General features: G+C 33.3%; 1 protein-coding gene across 2 annotated transcripts in view; it reads left to right on the forward strand.

The window, feature by feature from the left end:
- LOC118281590 (probable serine/threonine-protein kinase DDB_G0267686) overlaps positions 1 to 18,666 on the forward strand; it is a 196,100-nt gene that overhangs the window by 100,510 nt on the left and 76,924 nt on the right. For both annotated transcript variants that reach the window (XM_050701490.1, XM_050701489.1), the window contains exon 3: positions 13,819 to 14,014. In XM_050701490.1, the coding sequence (XP_050557447.1) occupies positions 13,819 to 14,014 (196 nt within the window). The remainder of the gene's footprint in view (positions 1 to 13,818; positions 14,015 to 18,666) is intronic.

The following is an 18,666-nucleotide window of genomic DNA, read 5'->3' on the forward strand; positions in this document are numbered from 1 at the left end:
CTACGTGTAAGTTTATTGTAGGGTTGTGAATATTATATATTTAGAGTCAAAGTTAACAGCAGAATAGCCACCCGCACAAAGCGTCTCGCTTCTAGATTCCTTGGGCGAACTGCAAGAGAGTGGATTTTTTACCAGAGTCTTTGTTATATCTGAGTGTCATCAAAACCCGAGTAAAAGGGTTCCATATGGCAGATCGTTTACCACCTAAATAGAAGAAGCTAAACGTCGACCCACAAATTAAAAAAAACGTATATATTAGCGAAGGATCTTAAGCACCAGAGAATAATTTAGATGTAACAACCCTAAACAATAAACATTACAGCGATGCTCCAATAGAACTCAACACATGTAACACATCGGCGACGTCCTACTTCTTAGAATTAAGTTTTATTGACCACAAACAGCTATTTACTGGCACAATTGTTGTTATTGTTCGAAATCTAGATACAGTTCCCAATACAATACTGAGATAGGAACTAGGTTGTTGTTGTGTTTTAGCCAATTTATTTGTTACAAAATAATTTAGATCTTCTTTATCTTCGTCACTGAAGAAATACTGAAGACAAATAATAATTTTATTGCACCAAAAGTAACTATTAATTATTAAAATACAAAAAATATGAAGTGATTAATTACCCATGCAGATTTCTATGAGTCAGATTACTGAAAAATGCTAAAATCTCAACAAAATTATGTACCGTGACAAAAACACTAAAAATGTTAGAATAATAATATGTTTTATAAATAAAACTCTTGCATAATTATCTAACATGTACAATGTATTCTTATGAAACAGAAAAATCGAATAGGAAAATCAACAAAAAGGAGCTTCTAGATTGTGAGTATACAAAACAAATTAATCATCGCACAAATAACGTAACAAGTACAGACGAAACAAATAAAGATTTGAGCGAAACAAACAATCTATAATAATATAATGATGCAGGTAATGAAGCAATAAGACAAATAAAGATTATCGTAATAACTAATCGAATGAACAATCGATATTGCTCACTGCACTATGAAATAAAAGCGAATCGATTTAGATTGCCGTTCACACTTGCTTTAATGTCTGATCTTAATTCGTTTACCGATTGCAACTAAATGGAATGCAACAGCACTACCTTACTAAGATTGCAAAAAAAAACTAAAGGCATTTGACAAACAAACCTTAAAGAAATCTTGGAATTAAGTTTTAGGCTTTTTTGAGGGGAAATTATCCAATGACTCCTCCCGGCTTAGGCGAGGCTAAAAGAGGAGTGTCAGACTCGTACTGACTAAATACCACCCCGTTCCTACTTCTGTCCTTCGAGTCGGAGCTAAGGTAAACCCGCTAGGTAGTCTGCAGCTCCTGTCTAGATAGTCCGCAGCTCCGGAATTAGAAATTATTATTAAACTTTTGGACATTCTTAGAGTCAATGACAACGCGGAAAAATCTACTGAAACTGCAGCTCCTAAACACCTTTTCTAGTCTGCATTATGTATGTTATACTAACACATTTAGATTATTTGCAAGCACTGCTTTTAAAAAGGTCAACCAAACATTCTTATTCATCGCTAATGATGCAGTCTTGATTATGACTGTTCATGTCATATCTACGTAACTCGCCAGCCATTCTGCAACAGACCTAAAACAACCAAAACATCCTATAAAGTAGGCTAATGAAGAATCATATTCTTACGTTACAGATGAACATTATAATCAACTTGATTATAATCATTAACATTTGAACTATTATTTGCATTACCAGTAGGTAGCCATATTAAATCTGTTGTCCCAAATTCAACATAATCTAATAACAATTCATCATTCTTAATCTAAAATGCGGAACAAAAGATGTTCGAAATTGGGGCTATCTAATTTGTACGGATGGTCTATCACTTTCGCTAGCTCAATGGCTGTTGTTGTAACGAGCTGTGTGTGTTAGGAGTAATCCACATAACATCAATTTGCTTACATAAGGCGACCTGTGACCCGTCTTGGACCACAGGTATCAATAATGCTGGTACTACTTTCGTTGTGATCTTATTACGTCGATTTTAGATCGATATGAGATAATATAGTTATAAAGATATGTGTATTCTCTTTAGTGGCTTTTGACCCGGTTTTGTGGTTATAGAGATGTTTAGATAATGGCTGCTGATCGTTCATGTGTAATATCTTATGTCTTACTTGATGTGTGGTCATTGAGTCATTGTTGCCTTTTTCCTGTTCGTAATATGTTTTGTTTTCGTTTGAGGAAGTATTATTATTAGCTGTAACGATTTCTTTAGAATCTTTGTTTAAGGCGTCTCCGATGTTCCATTTTCTTAATTTCCCATTTTATAAGTTTTCATTTCTCTTGATACTTTCTACTCAATTTCATAATGAAAAACTTCACGGTCTAACGTTATTACATCCATCTTGATGGAAGCATGTAATTTAATTCATTCCTCCTCTTTCAACTCACATTTCCCGTTATCTCGTGGGAATGGAACGGGATCCTTTGTTTTGATAGTAAAGTTTTCAGACAAATCCATTATTACTTTAGCTAGTTTGTTCTAAGATTTTGCTGTTTGCTTTTTGTTGATACTTCATCCGTTTCTGAGATTGTGGCAAGTTTCTATTACTTGAGGTAACTATTGGTCTTGACTAAATTAAACTTCATTTAACTTTGTGTACGTACATTTTAAATTCAAAATTGATGCTTTATTAGTTTTTGTTTTTTTAACTTCTTTTAGTTATAAAATGTTTTAGCTTGTAATTTCTAGATAAAAATAATATTTAAACTTAACAGTAATATTATCGTCGTCACAGGTCGCGATACGAGTAACAGAGGTACTTCTAAAACAAAAATAAATTGGCTATGCAAGCTGAATTAACACAGCATTTGATCTACAATTGGATTTACAGACTCAAATAAAAAAAAAACAAGATCAATCATACAGAAAGCTTCAGCCTTAAATCAAACCGAAAGTATTGACCATGAACGTTTAATACTTTATAAAGTCAAAAATGATAAAATCGAAATTATTTTAGTAGGTACAACATTTAATAATATTGTTAGTGATCAAAACAATGAGGTCCCAAGGTCTGTTGTGAAATTTTCAGAATGTATTAGCTAAGTGATTGAATTATGTTCAGCATTAAATGTTACAGGTATTTCTAATAGCATTAGTGTCTGTTACTTCAGTGTTTTGTTTTGTTTCTAGGTCGCTTGTTTTAAGTTTTAGAAGATTACAATGAGAGATATTTTTGATTGTGGAATATTTTAATTTATCTACGAGTTAAACAAAGTCAAAGTCAAAATTATTTATTTCAAATAGACCCTTCTGCTCTTTTGAACGTCAAGTAAATATTACAATATTAGTGAAGCTATTTGCTCGTTCCAAAATGGTTACGTTCTATAGTCTAACGATCATCGATGCGTTTTGAGAATATGGAATAATCTGCATTGTAAAACTTAAAATAAGATGATTAATATCATGAATTTCCAAAAATTTGGGCCTTAGTTTGTCACTCAACTCTCAACTCTCAATCTTTTAATCTAAAAGGGTCTTCAGTTACACATAGCTTGACTTTCTTCTATGAGTACCATATTATGAATCTTTTCCTTCCTAACATTGTTGAAACCCTACATTGTTCTTATTCGATTTTTTGCCACAATTCCATCCACCCCATTTATCCCAGCGAAAGTAAACCGCAGCAAATTAACCCGGAACATGCTATCTGACAGATAGGCAGTCCAGTTATCATTTCAAGTAGACCACTTGACCTAGCCTTATAAGTGGAGAAAACAATATTTCCTTTGAACCACCTTCGCAGGAATGTGGCCCTTATAACACTTAGGGAATTATGGCTATGTTGGCCTGTCCAGTTTTGTTTCATTCATACAACGTCGATCATTGATTTATTTATTTGCTTTCCCTTCATTGATAACTTTGGCGCTATTAAGCTTCTATTCAGGTGTTAATTTGTAGTAAAAGTGTGTTTAAAACGGGAAAGTGTCAATAGGGTCCTATTTTGCTTGGTTGTCAACAACTTTATCATTAGAAGTGGTAGGAGTATTTCTAGCCTCAGTATGATCGAAAGCAATAACATTACCAGTAATGCTTGGAGTATTTCAAATGTGGATATTGTCCTGTTGTGAAAAAGCACCGTTGTCTCGTTGGTAATCTTTATCTATTTGAAATGCTTCGTTTCCCGGAAGCCGTAGGAAGAGACCTATATTACGCTAGTTAAGTATGTGATTGGTTTTGTGTAGGCTCATCTGGATTAATGTGCATATTCTTACATGTATCAAAGAATAAAATTTCTTTCGTTATAAATACGTTACCTTATTATTTTATAAATTATTCTTTATTGTCCAATTTTTCAACAACTTAATTAAGTAACCGCAACGCTATCAGTTACAGCAGACACAACATTGCAATCAAGTTTAACATTAATAATGTCAACTTTAATTGAACCCAGGTCAAGCAAGGTTAACTCGTTAAGCCCAACAATAACCGAATTATCTTACATAACAAATGCAATAATAAAACAATAAATCATATAATCAAGGGTCATATTTACTGACATGACTGATATCTATAAAGGTTTATTTGGAAACAAATTTAATAGTCGCCATGTCGCAAGCTGCGTAAGCGTCGTAAATTGATAGCGTAATGCATAAATCTCAATCAAATGTATTGTAAAGCGCTAGAGCGCTGCATTTTATTGTCGCGTTTAACAAGCGCATGATGTAAGTGCTGCTTTATTGGATTGAATGCATTTGGCCCAATTGTGAAGCATTATCTAATAAAATTACTACGGAGATTGTCTCTTTGTAGATATTTTGTTTGTTCTTATTTCGAATTCATTCTCACGCATTGTTTGGTTTATTAAAAAAATGTAGTGAAAAAAGTTTTAGATGCAATTCCGGCCAGTTACTTTTACCATTGTTTGTTTCTTTTTAATTTTAGGTTTCGAATGTCAGTATTTGAATTTTAAATTAGAACTGTTCGTTGGTGTAGGGTAGGTATTATTTTTGACAAGACGCTTTTAACGGATTTTCTTGCTTGTTTATGTCAGAATTTTTGTGTGGCCAGACATAATATTACCAGCTGTCCGAACCAGAACGTTGAAAAAGTTGAAAAGAAAATTATGGTGGCATTTTATTATTTGAAGGGTGAAATTTTATTACATTTCCAATTAGTAGACACGTCTTACGAAAAAGTGAGTAACTTAGAACTTTTAACAATAGGTAAAATATTTTATACTAATGCTATCCAATCACATAATTGTATATGAAACAAAAAATATATTATACAGCAAATCTAACTCTAATAATAATAAGGTACAAATTCGATCATTCAAATATTTGTCACATCCCTATATCTTGACACGAGAATTTCAGCACAAACTTAGATTTATAAAGACATTTACAACTTCCCTTACCAATATCACCAATACGCGTCATTGTAGTGAAAATTATATTACGAAAATAAACCTTAATACAAGTAAATAAGGTATATAAGTAATGTTTACATATTAACATAAACATGGGATCCGATTTATGAAACATGAATGGTCATAAAGTATGGGACGAATTGTATGGACAGTTTTAGTGAGATAGAATAATGTGATATAATGGCAATTCGTATGTTTATATAACTCGAATAATATAATACCTTTTAGCTACTTCAGCTCGGTTTTACCTCTCTGCTCGGCTCCCATTGATCGTAGCGTGATGTTTTATAGCCTTCCTTGATCAACCTTCCTTAATCAATGCACTATCCAACACAAAAACAACTATTCAAATCGGACTAGTAGTTCCAGAGATTAGCGCGTTCAAACAAACAAACAAACTCTTCAGCTTTATATAGGTTGTCCAGTGACAGATATAGAATAAGTTCTATGTTCTTTGAAAAAGTCTGATTACATACATACCTCAAGCACCCTGTATGTTACGTCAGTTACATTTTATTAGTCACTGGTCAAAAACACAGCTTTCCTAAAATTTTATGCAATATTATGATCTAATTCTAGATCGACTGATTTCATAATACAATGCTACCCTCGAGACTGGATCAACAAGATAGTATGTAACTAATATGATAGAAAATCAATAGGTATTTTTTGATATACAATGTTACTTGATTATTCTTTTACACATGCAGCGTAAGATCACTACTCAAGCACATTAAGGAAGTCAACCCATTTTCAACTAAAACACCATTAAAAGTAAAATATTACATAATTAACGTTAACTAAGTAACTCCTATGTCATAACATAACATAACATTTAAACTTTAACTAATTCTAAAAACTCGAGCATTCACATGGCCGCTCCTTTGAAATAAGAACAACACTAAAATCTGACTTACACGTCAATAAACATAAACAACGCGGCGAAAAAAAAAGAACTTTAAAAAAGAGGAATTCTTTGAGAACATTTCCTGATTTTGACATTCCATTCAGAAAAGGAAATGTATGTCGTTAATCCAAATAAGATAAATTAAAGATCATGGGACGCCGTGTAATTTTAAAATGTTAAAAATAAATCTATTTCTAACAGGAGATTGCTTTTTAGTCTGTGGCGCAATCGGATAGTTTTTGGATGTGGCTGCATGTGGGAATTCCATTGCCAATTATAGAGTTTGTGAATAAAAGCGTTTTAGCTGTGGTATCTTTGAATTTTTCAACGCGTATTTGACATTTCGTAGTGTTTCAAGATTTTCCAAGCATAATTTAATACGTATCGTTTCTATTTCTCTGTGGTAACACAAGTTAAAATCTAAAATTTAAATAGTAATACTTTTACTATTTCTTACATTGTACTTTTTTTTAATTTTACCTTTTTGACGATTGACGGGAGAAACCTTCAAAAGGCGTGGTTTTTTGGGTGAAAATAAAAGGACTGTAGGATTTTTACCTCATTTTATTTTATTCAAATTAGTTACCTGTTTAATTAATGTACTTTATCAATCAATTTCATTTTATTATACTTAAAAAAATTACACTACATTGAATTCAGCTAGTATTTCTAACTTCCCAAGCTTTTTCAAACGTCACTATTATAGATAGATTCATAGCAAATTTACACACACGCAAAGGAAACAAAGATCAATTTAATACTCGTACGAGTATACGGAAAAAAATACATGTAACAACTTCACATATGCATCATTATGCATTATACGTATTGTAATAAAAAAATTGCACATAAATGTTTAATGGGAGAGTTGGAGCCCTCACACGGGAACAGCCAGCCGACCAGAACACAATGTATTATCTGTGCTTCAATCCAAGATGGCGATCGTGCTTGCAATTTTCTGTTTTCTCACATGAAATTGTTGGGACAAACATTGGTTGGCGGTATGGCCTATCTATTTTGTATAAAGGTTTCTCAGTTTGACCTGTTTGTATGTATGTTTGTGCGCGATTATCTCGCGTTTGGCTGGACTGTTTTTGAAGCAGCATAATAGTATTTCGGACTTTGGAAAAGGTTTTTAGGATATTATCTCACTAAAAAAAACTGGGGCGGTAAAGAAAATTGAAAGCTTCCCTTTTTTCAAGTTTTATTTTGAGGTGAGTTTTCAAGTTCAAAATATATTTTTATAGCTGAAAAAAGTATTCTTAACACACATACCTAAAATAGCCTAAAATATAAGACTTCATATTGAATGAGCTTTTAGAAAAATCCTAATGGAAACACCACTTCCTAAAGAATCTGTAAATATCTTTGCTTGTTTCGAATTTATTAAAAAGTAGGAGTTCAACACCTCCTTATATCCTTTCAGGCATCCAAAACGAGACATTATGTTACGATCCAACCCATTCACTACAATTACCATGCTATTGTAGACCTAAATATCAATTAACAATAAGGATCAATTTCAAACCAAACCTTTCGCCATCACCAACATTTGGTCCAACAATTGGACATCCAACCTACGATCATTGCTTCCGACCAGCTTAATTAGATAACTTCGCATTGTTATATCTATGGAGACTTTTCGCAACGTGTTTTTATTTTATTAACAGTATGGCAAAGACAATGTTGATGATCTGGGAATTATGGACGAATTAATCATAGCTAGATATGGCATTTAATTGTTGGGTAATTGAATTCTTTGGATGTTATCTTTTGTTGCATCATTACGCTTGAAATACACACAAGGGACGTACAGCAGACATGGGACAGACGTAGCGCAGGTGTGCGTTTTAAGCGTCACTTTGTCTTGCGGTGTTTAAAGCAATGGGCTAGCTATATCTTGTTGGATCTTTTGTTTCTATACTGTGGTACGAATAGTCTTGTAAATTTAGTTTGTTTCGCTATAAGATAACAATAACTTTCTTTTAAAAAAGGGAACCGCCTTCAATTTTCTTTATCGCCTCCATTTATTTTTAGTCAGGTAATATTCCCAAAACGTTCTTCTAAATCTGAAAAATACTATGCTGAATACCGCATCAAAATCGGTTCAACCAAACGCGAGATAATTGTGCACAAACATACATAAGTACATACTGGTAAAACTAAGCACCTACTTTTTTAAAGTCAGTTAAATATTACAAAACTTTTAGACTTTACATATACTGTTTAAACTTTGAGTTGGTTTATTTAACCACGATCGTTGTATCCTGTTTTAAAAAAAAGTTTAGCCAAAAGATATTAAATAACAATTCACGTTAATCCTCGCAAAACTGAACAGTGTTTAAATAACTACGATTCTAATACTATAGTAAAACGATTTAAGGGAAAATAGTCCTTAAAATACATCATATCTTAAACCCATTTCTTAAACTACTCATACAAGTCACAAAGAGTTGATTTTGCAACTGTCAGTTTTAACGTTAACGTATATGACATCATTTTGAGGTCAACATTCCTCGCACAGGTGTCAAACTGAGGTACAACGTGACTGTACATAAGGATCTAGTATGTCATTAAATAAAACTTATAAATAAATATAATAGGCACGTAATTATTTATGGCTGTCAAATAGGTGTGTTAGGTTTTACATAAAAAAGATTTTTTGCTTATCATTTGGCGTATTTTCCATATTCTTTGTAGTTTTTTTTTTTATGTACGATATTGTTATTAATTTGTTAGTAAGTGTAGTCAGATAATTTTGCGTTTGGACTCCGGATTCCATTTGTGTATTGGGAATTTCCATATTAAAGCATTACTTAACTGCCGAAAGAAAGCAAATAGGCAAATCCTCCGCTAAGCGTGAGCGACATAGCGGTTAACGTGTTAAGGAATAACCGTTTTTATAGTTTTATTCAACCTTTTTTGGCCGTTGTAAATCATCCAATGAACTCTCCCGAATTGGGCGAGGCAACCCGCTAGGTGTCAAACTCTTACTGACTGAAAATCACTTCGTTTATACTCCTGCTTTTCGAGTCGGAGCCCCGATAGGCATTCCGCAGCTCCGGAGTTTTAAAGAATCGAAGACAGTTATTTATTATGTTTCTTTACATATATTATTATGACACCGATCGCTTGTTAGAATTAATTATATGGGGTTTATCTCAAAATTATATCTATAGAGAGATATATATGGAGAATAAATTCAGAGACAGCATTAAATAATAAACTAGTTTATTAATTTATTAAAAAAAACTAAATTAAAACCCGGAGGCGGACTTCAAAGCCTACCATAATATAATTAAGTGCTACAAAACAATCGCCTACTATAATTCGCTCACATGAAAGTTTATTGTATCTAAATAAATTCTCATTTGCCGGCGATAAAATTTTATGAGACAATATAATAAGCATATAATCACAGCCTCCTTGCATATAATGTATCCGAGCGAGCCAGCACTTCTACTTTCTCAAAGTACTTATTTAATTCACACCTAGGAAAATTGTAATCTACATAATCATAGGCTGGGTTTACATTGGTTCTTACTGCTTTTAGTTTGGTCTTAATAATCATGATTAACTTAGGTTTATTATATAAAACTATATACTTGCCTGCCTGAATGTAATGTTGCTGTTGGTTGATGAATGACTAAACAATTATACCATATCTACATAATATAAACATTTCAATTTAGAAGAATAAATATATTCTTCGATACCAATTTTGGGTTCGCTTATATCTACATCACAACTCACACTAATATTATAAATGTTAAAGTTTATTTGTTTGGATTGTCAAAATACGCTGAAACTGCAAAAAAGATTTTGATGTAATTTGGTATACAGACAGGGTATGAGCTGACTTGGGTGATAGGACACTTTTTATCCCACGGAAACACATCGCAGTAATACATAAACTAACACTATACATAATATATTTTGATCTTCATTGAGATTTAAGAATATTCTAAATTAAAACCATCATAAGTTATAAGCTAGTTATAACACACCAAGTACAGATTTTAAAACAGTTTGCGGTTTTGTATGCTGGACAGTTTGTGGGTTTTACTAAATTACGTCATTCATTAGGTTTTTATTCCACTTCAATACGTAGAATTGCAGTTCTTAGTATTTAATATAATATGAATGTATTTTGCAATATATTTTAAACACACCTTAGTTTCTGAGATGTAGAGTAACTAACCTACTTACAAATACAATTTTCCTGTACGACTTAGAAGAAGCATTTTTAACATTTATTTATACAAAATATACAGATATTAGCTATAAATGGGGATTTATTTATTTAAGCTTATACACAATCGTACATTAGGCGGACTTAATGCCATCGGCATCATCTTCCAGTCTGTAATGCAGAGAGGTACGCTAGACTTATGTATTTGCTCCCACTTCTAAACTTCGATTCGTTTTCCTCTAAGTATTGTTATCCTATACTAGCAAACCCGGCGAACTCGCCGTTTCACCGCCAAGGATTTTCCCAGTGTTCCTGCTTTTGCTTTTGCTTTTTTCTGAATTTTCTTTGCTGTAAAGCTCACGGAGTCCGAGGCCTTTCCAACGAATGCAAAACCGTGTAAATCGGTTCATACATTCTGGAGTTAGAGAGACAGGAAAGAAAACTCGACTTATCTTTATATTATTGATGACCAAATAAAAAAAAATACGTGTCTAATATTTTTCAACACCTAACAGACGGAATAGATTTTTAATTTTCATACCCTGTCATCATCCCTACTTCAGTGATTAGTCCTTCCATCAGTGAGTCCTCAGTCTAACATCACAATTAGCGTCAGCAATTTGCTCTTTATACTTTAGACAAGTTTTCTCCTGACACAAACCGAAGGGCTAATAATCAACACTGTCCATCAAACGATAGTAAAACTTATTTTCTAAACAAAATATTGCCAAGTGATGACGGCAGAGTAGAAATTTCTGACCACCGTTAATCTTTGCCTGGGTGTCATAAATATTTTAAGGAATTGTACATTTAACAACGACACGGGCAGCAGCACTGTCTGATAAATCTGATTTATTTAAACTGCGATCTTCCGCCCGTTCGCCTAACAGGCAGATTTTTAATCGACTTTAAATAAGGAGGTTTGCAATTTGATCTGTATGTATGTAGGTTGTGCATGATTACGTCTCACGTTTCGCAGAACCGATTTTGAGTATAGTATTTTTCAGACATAGGAGGTTTTAGGGATACAAAACCACCACCTGACTTAAAAAAATGGAGGCGGGAAAGAAAATTTATTTTATAATACGCTAAGGCTACACTAAGACTACTATTTAACTGGAGGAATACCTGTGGTGGCCTTGGAGTTACTGCCTCAAGTCAAGCAGGTAGATCATAGCAAATCCCCTTTTTGTTAATGAGGCTAATAGTCCAGAAAGTGACTCTCACTGCCTATTAATGCTAATGATGAAAGAAAAGCGGTGAAAATTTAAAATCATTACTTTATCCCAAATTTTATTTAAACAGAATCGAGTAGCCAGTATGCCATAAAATAATAATAATCGATATAACGATAATCGATTCGTTATTGCCATAAACTTTTTATAACAATCTTGTTAGAAATTGATTAGAGTAGGTATCTATATTATAGTGAGTAATTTAACTTTGTTAATAATGGTTATATTATTTTTTTATAGCTTCATTTATTGTGTAGATCTATTATCGTTATGGGAAAGTGAAAATATAATGCTTGTTATTATTACTTGATAATGAAAGAATGGCTGTGTGCTTACAATGGTGAAGATTTATAACAGCGACGACAAATTGAATTAAACAGAATGAAACTTTTTAACTAAAATTACTGATACAAAAATCCTTAGTCATTAATTATCCTAGTACAGAATGATCTTCTATACTTACTTAAACTTAAGGAATATTTTTGTAATTTGTTTCCATTTACAGCTCTGAATAAAGATTATTTAGTAGTTAGGGAAACTTTTTTTTATTTAAACGAATAGAACGCCGCGTTTACAATGATAATATAATTACATTTAATGTCATTATGACTAAATACCAACTCAATTAAAACACTAAAATCTCATTCACATCACTACTCCCAAAAACCTTAAAATAATTAAAACAAAATGGACTCCTACCTTTCATTTAATATAATTACCGTTCCATTTAAAATGGCGCATGAAAATTGATCATGGGCTCATGGCCTATGTGCGATGGCGGTTCGGATAACCTTATTCGCATTTCGCAATCAATGTAGTTCAGGATCCAAAGAGCTATAGTTTTGCAACATTCAAAATGCCAGTAATCTCTTAAGTACCGGTCAAGGACTGTGTGTATTGGGACCAAGTTATATTGAGGATAATGTGTGAATAAGTATATTATGAAGATTGTGAGCACTAAGTATGTAGTCATGCAGGAGATACTTAAGATTTTATCAAGTTAATAGTTCAGATAATTATTTATGACTGCCTCATTGGTCGAGTGGTTGTAAGTGCGACTGGCGGACAAGGGGTCTCGGGTTTGATTCCCGGGTTGGGCGAAGAATTACTGGGCTTTTTTTCGGTTTTTCAAAAATTTCTCAGTAGTAGCACGGAGTCTGGAAATCTATTTATCCGACTTGGGAAATTTTGGCATTAAATTGTTTGTGAAAGTTCAGGGAAGGTTTAAAAGGTGAGAAAATAATATTTTATAAGGCGGTACGAAGGTAGTCGAGCCAAATACATAGTTATTGATAAAATCTATCTATGCCTAAGTGCTTTGAAGTTTTATATGGTGAATGGATAAACATACAAGTACGTACGTATGTCGTCCAAAATACTTTCCATTTCATCTAAATACAATCCTAACACGTCTATTAAGTTAATTGAACATTGATGTGTTGATTATAAAGAGGAAATTGGAAGGCGTATCTTTTTAATATATGGTGTAACTTCACAACAGTTTAGCAATCAATACCACATAATGTATCCTTAAAAACTCCCATTTAATTACAAATTGCTTTCTTATCCGATAATTATTGCGTTTATTATGCAATTTTAGTTTAATTTATGGGTTTTGGTTTCATTAGAATCTTAGATATCATCATCATCATCATTGCTAATAGTATTTGATCTAAATCTAGAATCCTTTACAGTGTAAAAGTTCGTTTAAAAAGTCCAAGTTTATCAGAGAGTAGTCTCTGTTTTTCTTTTTTGAGAGGGTAAATCATCCTAGCAAAGCGGTTGTCCGGCCTTGAAGTGTCAGATTCTTATTGACTAAAAACCAACCCCGTTCCTACTTCTGCTTTTCGAGCCGGAGTTTCGGTAACCTACTAGGCAGGCAGAGCTCCGGGTTGGAAAGCAGTCTCGTTAAATGTAGGAGAGCAGTCTCTATTGAAATGGTATATCTAGTCTCATGGTTGACTGTGATAACATCCGCAGCAAGAAAGTTAAACATGATGTAAATTAATCACAAAGACATTAAAATTCTGAAAAAATGTTTGTATTGTTACAGAGTTTTCTATCAGCGAATGCGAAATGCTGGTGGGCGGGAGCCCTAGCGGCTGCGACGGCGGAGCTGAGGTACGCCGGCTATGTGTCTCCAGGAGTGCTGCTGGTGGCTGGAGCCCCCAGAGCGCTGGAGACAGTTCGAGGGGCCTACGCCCGGTCCGTGCTGAAACCGCCGCCCACTTACCTCATATGTGGACTCGGTGAGTACCTAGTATAGTTTTTATGTCTAATAAGTTTTTATAATATAGTGTATTTATAATTCTTTTTTTGGCTTTCAAAGCGACGCGACGTGGCGTTATATCCTAAGTATCTGAGATTTGGGAAGGATTTGAAGTGGTTCACGTAATCGGAATCGCCTTAACACATTGATACGTAGGTAGGTTAACACTTCATAATAAGATAAACCTTGACACCTGCATGCAATAATAAACCTTACATTATGTTATAAGGACTTAAAATTTTTTAATCTAATCTTTGTAAAATAATTGCATAGTTTTCCTTCACTGTAGTATTATTACTTAAGGTGTCAATTGCATCAACCAAGTCGTAACAGAACTACAAATAAAATAGACGAGACAATCGTTAAACATTAACAACCACAACCTTAGCAATAGCTAGTTTTATCTCCTCATATTTATGCAACAATAATAAAATAAGTAAACAAGATATTTATTAAGTTCTTAGAAGTTCAGAAGTGCCGTCAGTGATGTCATGTTAAAGTTACGTCAATTGTGATAGATGGGTGCAGGTTTGTGGCCTCGCTGTTTGTTTGAGGTCACCAGAGGCCTAATCTCCTTTTTTATTAATGGGGAAAATCATGCAATGACTGCCTTGGGTGAGGCAAGAGAGAATGTCAGACTCTTATTGACTAAAAACTACCCCATTCTTTCTCCTCAGAGCAATTGGAGCTCCAGTAACCCCTTCCTACCTATTAAAGGCCGGTAACACATGTTCTTATGGTTGTCTCCGGTGTTGCTGGTGTCCATGAACTGTGATATGATAATTTTCCACCATGTTATACGTAGAGCTTAGTTTTTTCTTATAATGAAAGAATTTGTCATCTTGAAATAATAAGAATAAGATTTGAGTTTTCACCAGGTTCATAATACATGATTTCTAAGCAATAAACGTTGGTAAATATTGAGACCTAATTGTCTACTCCAAAAAACAAATGACTCAGATAAAACACATACAACATTTATCAAGGATATACGACCACAAAATGTCTACTAAAATGTCATCTAGTAAACAAGACAATATTCCCAGGCACAAAGCTTCGCCAAATATGAGTCAAAAGCATAGCTTATCAAGGTACTAATCAGTCACAGCCTTGCATAAAGTGAGTCAGAATACAACCTTTTGCAACCACTTCCTACTTCACAACCTAACCGTAGATATAAACAGTTAAAAATAAACATTAAAAATAGTGCTGTCCAATAACAATATCGATAATTAATATCCAAAGATCATAATGTCGATAGTCGATAAAATATTCTCATTTGTATTGTGTGATTGCTATCTGGATTTATTGGAATAGAAGCCGTGTGAAGAATAATGTGTTATTGTGAATGGTTTATGTCACAGAAGCTTTATATTAGCATAGGGAGATTTGTTTTATTGAATAAAAAAATGAGACAAGTCTCAAATAAAAATTAATGATATGATAAGTATCAGTAGTCTATCCAGTATGTACAAATATAATAAATAGATTTAAGTAGCTTAAAAGATTGACATATTGATTGACTATAAAAGAATACAATAAGTAAATAACGAAAACGAATAACGTTGTTAAAATCTTTAAAAATTAAAATAATTTGACTTTTTGAACATTTGTCTAATTTTATCGATAACAACCACATCCCTATTACAGTCTAAACTGAAATATGTCTCATCGCTGCACCTTACATCCTTTTCCCACGATTAACAGCACAACAAAGGCGTAATTACGTGCACTCGTGCGCAGGCGGGCGGCGCGTTACATCTTGACGGTATACAGATACAACACAGAAGTTAAACCCAGTTCAAACAATATCATGATTTGTGATTTAAAAGGAGATGTTATCAAACATTTTATATTTTATGATATATTTTCTAAAATTACTAAAATAACGTTATTTAGTGGAGTGACGTAAAATCCCAGATAGGTAAGACTATTTCATAGTTTAATTGACATAGTTTAATAAACTTATTACACCATTTATTTCGAGAGTTATACTAAGTTTTTCATTTCCTAAATGGCAAGCAAAATATACGGTACACAATCCTAAATTTGGTATTTCTGAAAAATTCTAAATAAAAAAATTTCGATGATCCTTTTTCAATTTACATCTCTACAGGACATATCAACAAACATGACTCACAAAAATCCTTCCTACAACAATAGCGATACAGATTAAAATTATCCGAAACTAGTTGACCTTCTGCGCTTGTACACTCTGTGGCTCCATGCGCCCGCGCAACCCACTCGCGGCCTTGCAAGGACGCTTATGTAATGAGTTAGTGTTCGTTCGTTAAATGTCAAACGGTTGGTTTTTGTTAACCATGGTTATGTCATATGAGGTTGTAATTGGTAGATTGTGGAAGATAGATGCGGTTAGATAGTTTCTTTGTTATTTCTTTTATTTGATTTCTTGTTCCGCTAGTTCTTATTTTTATTGTTGAATTAAATAAGAATCTGAAGTTGTTAGTCAAAGATGTTTGCTTTAAATAAATGATGCATTTTTCAGTGCATTAAAAAAGAAGATATTATTAAATGATGTCGGTCATTCAATGAAGCAATGACGATGAGTTTGACATAAAAGTAAAGAAAAAGTGGTTGACAGAGAAAGTAATTATTACTTACAGTTTTCCCTAAAACGAAACCGAAAGTGGAACCTATGACTTATAGGATCGAGTTTGGCTACTACTATAATATAATAACGTACTATAATTTATCTACTATAATTGCATTATTAGTTAGCTATTATTGCGACAGCAGTTGTTTTTTTTTATTCTGTATAAAAGGACAAATAGCTACCTAAATATTCCATTCGTCATGAAAATATGTAGTTTATTTCGAAATATTTAGCAATAACAAGTCATAGTGTCCTATATGAGGTTTCCAACGACAGCGCAATAATTTAAAATTTTAATCATAATACCATCTAAATGTGTGAGGTCTTTTAACTTAAAGCTATTAAGTTTTATTCTAAAAGAGTCATTATTAACATGAGTATAAAGTTCTTTTATGGTTGGTAGAAAATATTTTTATGTGAGGGACGTGCACTTATGGTTATTGGCTTCTTTGAAGGTCAATAGAGGTGGAGGGTCAAAGGTTTTTGAGGTTACCGTACTACTGAAAACTAGAAACTTTATGAACACTACTTTTTATATATTTTGGTTGATATACACCGAATAGTGGGTTTACCTACTGAACACTAAATATAAATTCAAAAAACAAATAGTAACTCAGTGTTCGCTCACTGCTTTCGTTTATGGGCTCGGTTTATGGGCTCCGTTATCATAGCTTGAAACTAGTCGATTTTCTTCATCAATCAATAACGAAAATGCTGTATAAGTAAATTACGCAGTTAACAATTTTAAAATGTTACAAATATTATTAAGATGTAGTTTTTTACGCACCAAATTAGGATTTTTCCTCGGTCGTTGGTGCGTTTACAAACATACAATTTCACATACACATGACACCCAAACCTAAGAATACAATTAGTGGATTACAAAAAGAGTGGCTCCTTGCGGTAATCGAACCCGCTCCACGATGTACGGCAGCCAGTTGCCCAGCCACCGCGCCAACCGTGCAGTAATGACAAAACGAAGTACATAAGTCAATAGTTAGTTATTTTTAGACAACCTTAAAGTAAATAAACACGTCGTTATCTACGCAAGGGCGCCGGTAACTATGTCAGTCATTCAGTTCAAGAATCCTGCTGCTAACGGCTTTTCTAATTACAAGCGTAATTATATACCTATGTATTGGAAAATTATACGGAGGGCCGCTAATTAACTTTGAACTTTAATATAAACATACTTAAATGTTTTTTCCCATATAACTTATATTTTTTTCATGCCTGTTTACTGCAAATCTAACAGGAGCTACTTTCGTATTTATATAATTTATTTTACCTACTACTCGGCTCTTATTGGCCATAGTGTGATGTTTTATAGCCTTCCTTAATAAATACACTATCCACCACAAAAATACTCATTCAAATCGCTCTAATAGTTCCGGAAATAAGTGCAATCAAATAAACAAGGAACTTCTTCAGTTTTATATAAGTATTAGTATTGATTAGACATCAATAATTATTGTCCTGGGTATTGTCCCTTAAAACACTATCATACAAGGAAGAACAGTCCCATTATTTAAGAGATAACAAACCTAGGATACCTACCCAGGCATCTATATAGCAACAACTTGAAAAAGACACAACCTACTTAGGTACCGTCGGTACTTAAGATCTCATACCTGCCAAGGGCGAACCATAAAACATTATGCAAAATATACCCACTACAACTAAGTATGTTAATTTGTTTGGTTGATACAACTCATTGTCTTGCTGTACGTGTGTTTGTGACTTACAAAAAGGACGTATGTGCCAAATAAATAGGGCCTTTTGTGGTCAAAATAGTACGTTTTTTGTTCTTATTACCGTTGTTTTGTGGCTCCATACATATAGGGGGGAGGTATGAATTAGTTTTTGGTTTGCGACTGTTAGTTGTACTTTTAGTTTGGCCTCTTTATTTTTGGCAAACTAGTTCATCTATAGGTAATAGGTATACTGTACCCGTAGTAGGTATGAGCTTGCTCTACGTTAAAAGTGAAGGTATCATAACTAGAGAGCGTGTCTAGCCC

This window comes from Spodoptera frugiperda, chromosome 20, assembly GCF_023101765.2.
Source record: "Spodoptera frugiperda isolate SF20-4 chromosome 20, AGI-APGP_CSIRO_Sfru_2.0, whole genome shotgun sequence".
In the NCBI taxonomy this organism is placed as follows: domain Eukaryota; kingdom Metazoa; phylum Arthropoda; class Insecta; order Lepidoptera; family Noctuidae; genus Spodoptera; species Spodoptera frugiperda.